This window comes from Nicotiana tabacum, chromosome 10 (genome assembly GCF_000715075.1).
Source record: "Nicotiana tabacum cultivar K326 chromosome 10, ASM71507v2, whole genome shotgun sequence".
Taxonomy (NCBI): domain Eukaryota; kingdom Viridiplantae; phylum Streptophyta; class Magnoliopsida; order Solanales; family Solanaceae; genus Nicotiana; species Nicotiana tabacum.
The window spans coordinates 121,868,637-121,878,996 of record NC_134089.1 but is presented as its reverse complement, the minus strand read 5'-3'; the positions used below and the strand labels follow the sequence as shown (position 1 = coordinate 121,878,996).

Genomic DNA, 10,360 nt, shown 5'->3' with positions numbered 1-10,360 from the left:
TCAAGCAATCTCCTGGCCGTCCGTTAAGCGAGTGAAGTTGCATTATACTGAGTACTTGATTTAGTTCATAATAATGGTCGTCTCCAGCAGTATTACTTGATCTATTACAAGTCCTTTGCATAATCATGACCAATGCAAAATCTTTTCATTTCAAGAAGGAAGATATGAAACAACAGTAAGAGAGCTAATAATTTCATGACGAAGGCATAATTTTATGCGTGCACGAAATGATTATCTGTTTTATTTGTCATAAATTTTTAACTTGCTTGGTTGCTTATTCATATTTACCAACTAGGTCTCTTTTACAATCTTCACCAATTCCATAAGCACCAATATTACTATTCGCTCAAATTATGCTAGAATGCTACTGAGATGAACATTGTCTTCACAGTTCTAACATGTTGGTTGGGATAAAAATATCACATTAGAAGCAGGATTCTCTCTTTTCATTCAGGAACAGAGACAAAGTTTCAACAATAATGTTACAACATTCAAGGGGATCCGTAAAGATACATGACAAAGTGATACACTTCTAATTTCCAGTTACCCTGTCAAAATGGTTTCTGTCTTTGCAAATTTCAGACACTGATCCCTTCATTCATCTATATCCTTGTATGCTATCCGGCTGTAGAAATTATCTCAATGACTCTCACCTTTCAGCTGTTCAGTTGTATTCATTCTTTACATCATTATACACCAAAATTGTATAAAATGACCCGCTACAATGGAAGCTTCCTCAACCTGAAAACAGAATACCAAATACGAGAAGTTTTAGCTGACACTTCCCCTTCTTATCCAGAAGGTGCTTCTACTTCAGTTATGAACCTTTACACCCATAAATAGCAGGACCAAGAGCCAGAATAAAGGAAAAAGACAGACAAGAACCATCAACAACAGACAACAACGACGACCCAGTAAATTCATGTATATGTCATCATTGTCATGTAATCCAATTAACTCGATAAAAAATGTGAATATTTTATCAAGCATGTCCATTCAAAATAACTGGCAGACCCTGTCATCACGGGGAATGGCATCAACTTTATTGCATCAGAAAGGAGCTTATAAAGAAGAACCTGTTTAAAGGCAAAACACAGGACCAAAGGAATGACTTATTTTCAAAGTTGAAGTTAATAAGTTGGAGGGTAATCTATTGCAGCTTTCCTTCTTCTCACATGACCTCTCTGGAACAAAGTAACTTCTGATCTTCCTCAATAAAATGTTATACTCCCAACCATTCCCACATACAAGAAGTATAGATAAAAGAAAACCAATACTAGCAATAAAGAAATCAAGTATTTGGATAAGAGACTGTTTACGCAAAAGAAAAATTTCTTCAGGAAAAGATCAAAATTTGCTGTCATGAACTACTGATCTCCATAGACAAGGGATTGCATGGGAAGAAAGTGGTAAGAGAAACACTATTAATATACACGGCTTTTTAGCATTTCCTGATAGAAGTAAGCTTGTAAATGAGAAAGCTTTTAATGTGTTTGATGCGACTTAATTGTGCGCATAATTCCCCAGGAACCAAAACAGAAATGACCCATTAATATATCAGGTCAGTCATTTTCTTCCTTTTCAGGAGCCTGGTACTAAAGGATGACAACATATTAGAGAAGTTCCAACAAATGACATGTTGCGAAAAATTCCAATCAGAGAACAGTTTTCAGGGGCTTGGACAATTGCAAAAGTTTTTGTTGAAATACAAATTATTAGCGTTAAACTACTTGGCACAAAAACAAAAAGAAGTGGAAAAGAAACATGAGTGGATGTTGACTCATGGAGCATGAAAGTGGGTGGCTTTTGCTCCCTCCTTCCTCTTTTATAGTTTGATTTTGTTGTAAATCCTGTAGAACCAATTGATATTCAGTTCTACACTTTAAAAAAATCATTTATTGCAGTTTACTCAGAAATTTTTCGAAGCTAAAATTTGCCTCAGTTCAAGCTTTGAAAACAAAGAATAGCAGAAGCTAAATCACCTGACCCTTAGATTCAAATAACTAATCACAAACAACAGAGAGTGATGTTTACCTATCCCCTACTACTGTTTCCCATAGTCTTTTCCATGAACTTATTAGCTTAGCAGCTGGCTGTAGACTTAGCTCCCCAATTGTCTTCTCAAATGTAGGGCTCATTTCCTGTACAAGTTTGATCGATTCTGATAGTCGATTAAGGAGGTTTACCAGAGCAATCACTTCATTTCTTTGCAACTGCAGCTGTAAAACATAAAAAGACAGAGAGACTAAGGAACAGCATTGACGGTGAATAACACGTATTTGCTCCAGAGAGAGAGAGAGGTCTGCAAATGAAGGAAGACAACAGAAAACTCACATGTTGATGATGGCGATATTCACCATCAACAGAGAAGAGAATCTTTAGTGCAGTTCCAAGACCAAGAACCTGGAGCTTTCCCCACAGTCGACATTTCTCACATCCTACACAATCCATGATAGCGCTGCAACATGAAAAGTGCATACCAAATTGGTCAGTCATATGGTAAACTAAATACCACCAAAAGCTTTTGAACAACATACACAAGATTTTTGCATCTTTCTGCAGCCTATTCTTTCTAAAGTTAAAATATCTGCTGACAGTTGATAAATGGACTGCACTACAAATGTACTGATGCAGTTGACTCAAATAAGCGTCAAAAGGGATTATTGCAGCATGCATAAGCAAGATAATAGCCACCTTTGTTTTCTCAATTTAGGAAATTAACTTGAGAACAGTTCAACTGAAACCTGATATTCCTGAATTGCTTTTGAATCTGCTGCTTTAGCTCAGGTCCACTTTGGCCTTTCCACAGTTTAGCTTCGTCAAAAGGAACTGGACATGCAGCCTGCAGTTTGGGGCTGTATAGTAGCTGTCGCATAAGGGACTGTGCTTTAAGGTCTTCCTCAGGATTACCAGTATCATACTCAGCCTGCTCCAGGTAATCTTTTGCCTGTATAGCACATTAAGAAGGGGGTAAATAACCCAATAAATTAACTTATGCAAAGTTAACATTCTAGGAGTTACCAACATATAGGCATGTGGAGCGAGTACTCACTTTTGTTACAGCTCGGAGAACAAAGAGGAAAGTAAAATACAAGTTCCTGACACGATCAGGATATTGCAGAACACGATCATACATCAGATCTGGATTTGCACCCCACTGAAATTGCAGCAAAGTAGTCAAGGTTCCAGTTAAAATGCTCTGAAGAATAATAGTTCATGCTTCATAATGAATTATTATATGAATGCAACAGGTTTGGCCTGCTGCTCTAAGCTTTTGCAAGTGTCATTTATCAATTTTTCGCAAGGAATAATAGAAAAATGAGGCATATCGAATGCAAACTAACCAAGTTTTTAGTTTCATCAAGCAGGTAATCAGCAGCTATGTGTATTGAGATTGAAGAGTGGAGACCAGATATAAGCTTGTATAAAACCTTTTTCTCCTGGCAAATCTCTCCAGATGCATCTGGCCATAAAATGGTAACTTCCGTGTTCAGTTCACACTGATAATGGGATGGAATACATGATAATAGGTGTCAAAAACGATACTGCACCACAAGGGGAAGTAATTTGCATGAGTACCAGCAGACCTCAACAGTTTAACAGCTTAGCTTAAGGAGGTAATTTCACATTTCAATGGTCTCCCTCTGAATGTAATTCCATAAATACAACTCATAAGAAGATTGAAAAAACAAATGGTTTCAACCAATTGAAAGGATCACTGACTCACATTTCGGACAGTTCTCTGAATATACAGCATCCCATATTCGCCTGGCTGAGGGACCAGTGTAACCAGTGTAACGCTCCGGGTTCAGTAAGAGATTGACATATGTCATCTCATCTGCAATGAGGAAGTTCAACAATTTAGTAGTAAACGAAATAGAAACCTTCAAGGAGTAATAAAATCATACAAGGCATTATATAAGTGTTAAATTCCTAGTTCAATACAGATGTTGAGTTTAAAAACTTCAAAATAATGCAGATTGATAAATTCAAACTTCCGTTGTGCTTAATCCTATGCTCACATAGTTGTTCATAGGATAAGTCACCAGCAAAGGTTTGGAAAGATACACAAATATTCCAAAAATGTAGAGAGTAAAAAACTTCCACTGTGCATGGACAAAGATAGATCAATTACCATTATCTGTCTCATCATCATTTGTCCAAGGGTTATCTACCTCTATCCATCCCCTGAAAACCTTAGAGTCGAGAGTGCGGTCAACAGCTGCCTCTGGTTTTCCCTCTTGACATTTCAGATCATCAGCTGGAAGGCCAAGCGGTGGTCTCCTAAAAGATTCGGGAAATTCATTTTCTGGACATTCACATACACTGCAATCTCGCAACTTACACATACCATCATCAGGCCAAAAAGGGCAGTCACACCACAGCTTAACCTGCAGCCATAAGATATAGATTAGGTTGACAAATCACCTTTTGACCTTAGTTTTGGGCTTATTTTATAAAAATAAAATGTGAAGAATCTTTTCCTTAGGCTTCTTTTAAATGTCAAGTTCAGAAGTCACTTTCTTGCATACATAGGTCTGGAAAGAAAAGGCAAAGACTAAAAGAAGAAGAAACCATTTTCCTTCAAGCTTCCTACATTTTCGCACAGTGAGAAAGTTTTAAATTGCTTTGCGCACAACTACCCTGATAACCAAATGCCGCAAAGTCAAAACAATTAACTTTGCAATCTTTTTCCTCTCTTGGCAACCAAACCAACCTTAGACAGGAAACTAGAGGAAACTTCTCAAAACCACCTATACCATTGAAAATATGAATCATCAACTTCCTGTCAAAGATCTCTTTGTAGTAAGTCTATATTCCTCAATTCTACTTTTGAAGATTAAGCAGGCAAACTATGGTGATAACATTTATCGTAGAAGTGATAAATAAATGAGCCACTCTCCTCATATTGATTAAACTTTGCACCACACCTTAAAGTATCTAAAAAAGGGAGTTGTAACAAGCCCTTGGAGTAAAGGATGCAGCACAGCCCCATTAATAGCATCAACTGTTTCGTAATCACAACAGCAGTCTTCAACTATTCCAGTATATTTTCTAGAATCCTGCATTAAGGTCAAGATAAAGCAAGCAGTCGGTGAGCATTATACAATTCAAATAGCTAGAAGCATGCATGAACCTTTACATTCCAGTAAGCATGCAGGGGTAAACATATCAGTTACATTCCTAAAAGCCAATTTCACAGGCAGCTCAGAGAATATCCAGATTCTTGTTGATATAAACTTACGAAATATACTCACAAGCACCCGAAGGTCTTGTTGATTGACATTAATTCAACAAAAATTATGAGTACACACTTTTAGATACAAGTTAAGAACTGCAAGGTTAAACCAAACGATTTTGGTACCAAAACTCAGCTTTAGCCACCCACTATAATAAAACAAAATGAAGATTAGCTTGCTTTGTCCAAGCTCAATTCTTTCGTTAAAATGCTCATCTTCACCAACAAGCTAATTAATTTCACTATAGTTGCAGAATGCCAGAGTTTACAACATAGGCAATTGATGTTTCCAGTTTTAAGGACTTGTACATACATAGGGCATATTCTCATGTTTATTTCAACACCACAAACCCCACAATTAAGCATTTAATTTATGGACCACAATTTGCAAGATCAGTAATACAAAAATTTGCACCATGCTACTAGGAATTTGAACAAGTACTCATCAATGAACTTCATAAACTTAGTTTCTACAAGTCCTAAGTTCTCTATTGGATTTAAGTTATATGCGTTGACAGTGTAAAATTATTTACACTATCAATGTAATTTAACCTATTATAGCAGGTTACTCCCAATTTATTCTAAGCTATGAATCAATGCTTATCAAATAGAGTTTCCCGCAACACAGAACTTAAACTCCTCTCCATTTAAACAAAACTAAATAAGATAGATAAACCCTGAAAAAATGACATTGGGAATTGAGCAAAAGAACCTGAAAACAAGGACACGGCTTCCCCTTTTGGGTATGGAAGAATGCTGCACCCAATGCTATTATCAACACCAAAACAGCCCAAATTGCTGATCGGCCCAATTTCCTTTGACTTCTCCTCGTCTCATTCCCCTTCTTCTTCAGCTCATTAACCTCAGTTTCTTCCACCATCACTCCAATTTTTACACACACTTGTTCTGTCAATCTACTGCACAATTACAGAACCCCTAAGATCGAACTTTTACAAAACCCCTACGATCGAACTTTTCTCTCTTTGGGTATAAGAAATATCCGTTTCACTGAAAATGGACAGAATCAAAGCCGTTTTATTTGAAGACCGATAAGTTTATATTTTTCAGGTTTTGTTGTAATTTCTGAAACTTAATTGGGGATGGTCAACACGTAAGCACACAGATTTTACAACTACGTCGTCGTCGGCATAATGGAAACCGGCATTCGCTTTATGAGTGTTTGAATGCCACGCGCGACAGAAAGTTGCCACGTTTCTCTTGGTTTGGAAGAATTGTATTTTGGACTCGCGGAGAGCGAGTAGAAGTTGTTAGGAAACACTTGCAATTAGTAAAAGGAACATTAAATTGGATCACTTGACATGTAAGTGACGTTGTTTAACCAATAGTAGCTTTAGTTTGTGCCAACGTGGCACAATGAAATTGAAGAGTAGCGTCTGGCTTTGCATACCAAATAATCCAATTTGAATTGCCTTTTCCACGAAGTTAAATGGAGGAAAAAGGTTTGGAAAGGGGAAAAAAATGAAATAAGGTGGTGTATATCTATCTATATATCTATATATCTATATTATTATAAAAGGATGAATAATTTATGCTAAATATTGAACGATTAAATATTTTCGAAATATTGATCGACTTTTATGTTCTTAAATATTTGTATAATTTAAGGATCTAATTGTAAATTACCTAATGATAGAATTCTTTTTTGATTTAAACTACACATACACCGGCCTTACAAAGTTGATCCTACTTGGATTAGAAAGATACGTCTATAATTCCGTCTTTTTTTTATACGTAAGATGCTTATGTGCATATAATGAAATTGTATACATGGAGCTATAACCTTTTATGTATTTTGTAATTTGTTTTATTTAATTTCTTGTATGGTTTTATTGCTCTCTGACAAAACTTGAGCCATTATATGTTGAAATAGGGAGGAAAAAAGCTAAATAAAAAGCTTAAAGTTTTGATTAAACCAACCATAATTAAATGATTCATCCTGAAGCCTAAAAACTTATATATAACTAATTATGTAAAATTCAAACGTCCTTAAATGCAGTAAAGTTTTATTATACCTTCGTAGAGTTTTACACCTTAAAAAGATCATTTTCTTAAGTAAGTAATAGATGAGTTTTTCATGTACAAGAAATTTATTACATGTACGAGTCTTTTCAAAATTTATAATAAAAACAACTAAAGAGACATACTCCAATATTTATTATTCTTTCTAAAATAAGACGTATTCGGCCAAGAATAAAGATAGAGAGAATACAAGCACGACGAACTATACCAAGTAAGGGAGCAAACACATGCCTCCTTATATTAGTTTAATCAATAAAAGCAAATTAAAGCTTATGCAGTTAGATTTCTACTACTTTAGTATCTATTTTATAGTTAAACTAAATATGTTCTGCATATTAATGCGATTAAAAATATTACTATTTTCTACATAAAGTTTCTACTAAATGACAATAATTCTATAGATGACGTAGTAATGCACGTATATAAAGACTAGTATTATTATAAAAGTATGAATACAATGTCAGTTTACAAAATAACCTTACAATATTAAGTATAATAACTCATAATAAAAGGACATAACCAGAATTCTAGATATTGGCCTTATAATCATATTAGTTTTAGGACATAATACTACATTTTAGTATTTAGGACTTTAAAATTAACTAAATTTTGTTTATTAAATCTGTCCTTATTGAACTAGGTAAGAATTAAATAAAACATTAAATTTAACCTTGTATTGGAAGAACTTAAGAGAGAATGGTCTAAATACGTATGAAAAGTGTTTGAAAAAATTTGGAGTTAAAAAAATCGAAAGATTATAAACTCAAGAGTCAACTTTGACTCAACATTTTAGAAACAAATAATAGTATATATATTTTACCTTCTTTATTTATATTAGAAATTGAAGGAATGTTTTTTTTACTTTGAACAAAATACAGTTCCTTCATAAAAGTTGTAGTTGCATTTTATATCGATTTTAACTAAAATTAGTTTTAAAATTATTTTATTCTATTTGTTTTTTGATCTTCATGATTTTTCTATCTTTAATTATTTAAATAGAACCAACATTTAACATTTAGAGAAAATTTTATTTACTTTTCATCTCATAAATCAAACATGTTGTTTAATGTAAAATTTACACGAGTTTTCAACATTGAATAGTTATTGATGGGGTACACAATGCACGTACCGAAATTAATCTATCCTTACTTATTTCTTTTTTCATGTATTTTAAAATATAGTAAGTAAATAAAAAAATCTTAAATTTACATCGTGACTCAAAGCTAATATCATGTCCTAATGATAAGTAACCTAATTTGTCGGTTTACAAAAATAACCTTATAATATTAAGTATAATAACTCATAATAAAAGGACATAATCAAAATTTTGGATATTAACCTTATAATCCTATTAGTTTTAGGACATAATACTACACGTTAGGAATCTTATTAGTATAATTACTTCAGGCTGTCTAATTCTGTCACGACCCAATTTTATTATAGGCCATGATGGCGTCCAACACCCTTGTCAGGCAAGCCAACGCGGAAGTATTAACAAGTTCTCATTTTCACTTTACGAAAACAAGTACAGAAATTTCTAAATTTGCACTTAAAAACATGTGATAATTAGTAATGTACAAAAAGAGTTGTACAATCCCCAAAAGAATAGTCTACCAATGTGTGTGTCAAGACCTGTTATCACAAGTTTACGGGCAACTAGTAAAATATACAAAAGAATAAATCCTACTGTCTGAAATAGAATAGACAACCAAAATAAAGAGTGACTCCATCATGCTGCTGAACGGCACAAGAAGGGAGCAGCTCACCGTGGAAGTCTCGGACATTGATCAAGAATGCGCACCAGACTGGTAACCAGATGTACCTACCTCAGATCCTGTACAATTAAGTACAAAAGTGTAGTATGAGTACATAAACAATATGTACCCAGTAAGTATCCTGTCTAATCTCGAAGAAGTAGAGATGAGAGGTCGACTTGATATTTACTAGGGTCAAATAATATGAGAACTGAATTATACTGAGCATGGATGGTACAAATAATTAACAGTTTATAGCAAGAAATAATAGGTCCTCTCCTAGATAATATCACAGTTGGCACTTACATTTCAGGGCAAATAATAAAGCTCAATCCATAGAAAAATACTGAGTAAAACATGCGCAAGTAGTGTCGAGGTCGTACGACCCAATCCAACATAATAGTAAATTGTGCACTGCCGAGGGTCGAACGATGCGAACCATAGATGCATCTATTACCCCTCTTATGAATCAAACATGTGACGCGGTCAAATGTAATTAAACACAACAACAAGCAGACAAGAATATATATCTGGGGAGCAATTACTCACAGAAATATCAACTTCTCTTTAAAAGGCCAATACAGATAATGTTCCTCTTACTAATCTCATTTATCATAATCACCATGATTTAAACAATCCAAATTAAACATAAAATTACAAGAATATCACATAAAGCATGCTTTTGGGACCTAGACTACCCGGACTTAGCATAATAGTAGCTACACATGGACTCTCGTCACCTAGTGTCGTAGCCCCCACATTTAATGGCAAATTATTTGATTATATCACCTATGGGGACAATTCCCTCTTACAAGGTTAGATTGTCACGACCTGGATTTTTCCAACCTCGGGAGTCGTGATGGTGCCTACTCGAAGAAGCTAGGCAAGCTACGAAATTAGGAATCTTTAACTCTTTTGTTTTAATCCTTTTCACAACTTATATTAACAAGTGATAGACATTTAAATAACAACGAAATATGAGATTAAGCGGAAGACTTAGAAAAAATAAACCAAAATGATACGGAAATCAACGTTTGCCTCTACCCAAGAATTGGTGTCACAACATTCACGGACCGTCTATGACTACTACATACAAATGTCTGAGGGAAAAAACACAATATGTCTCGGATACAAGTGATAACAGAACATAGTAATAGATAGAAGAGACGTCGGGCCTGCGGACGCCTGTAGAACTACCTTGGAATCTCTGTGGACTGAAGGCTGGCTCCCAAGCTACTGATCCAATGTTGCCCAGGTATCTGCACAGAGTGCAGAGTGTAGCATCAGCACAACCGACCCCATGTGCTGGTAAGTGTCTGGCCTAACC

The 10,360-nt window shown here is 34.9% G+C and overlaps 1 protein-coding gene across 1 annotated transcript; it reads right to left on the bottom strand.

Annotated features, from left to right (window-relative positions):
- Nucleotides 1–419: 419 nt before the first annotated feature.
- LOC107819607 (endoplasmic reticulum oxidoreductin-1) lies at nucleotides 420–6,280 on the bottom strand. Its single transcript, XM_016645729.2, has 10 exons — nucleotides 5,952–6,280; nucleotides 4,932–5,063; nucleotides 4,136–4,391; nucleotides 3,728–3,838; nucleotides 3,345–3,463; nucleotides 3,053–3,157; nucleotides 2,745–2,947; nucleotides 2,335–2,458; nucleotides 2,035–2,219; nucleotides 420–741 (listed from the first exon to the last, which is right to left on the bottom strand). The coding sequence occupies exons 1-10, from the start codon at nucleotides 6,117–6,119 to the stop codon at nucleotides 720–722; spliced, it is 1,425 nt and encodes a 474-aa protein (XP_016501215.1). The 5' UTR covers nucleotides 6,120–6,280; the 3' UTR covers nucleotides 420–719.
- Between the last annotated feature and the right edge of the window lie 4,080 nt (nucleotides 6,281–10,360).

Excerpts from the sequence above, each read along its gene's own strand:
- LOC107819607 (XM_016645729.2), bottom strand. The coding sequence starts at position 6,119 with ATGGTGGAAGAAACTGAGGTTAATGAGCTGAAGAAGAAGGGGAATGAG. Across the intron at positions 4,392-4,931 it reads CCTTTTTTAGATACTTTAAG|GTTAAGCTGTGGTGTGACTG; the intron begins GTGTGGTGCAAA and ends TTATGGCTGCAG. Across the intron at positions 2,220-2,334 it reads AATATCGCCATCATCAACAT|CTGCAGTTGCAAAGAAATGA; the intron begins GTGAGTTTTCTG and ends TATGTTTTACAG.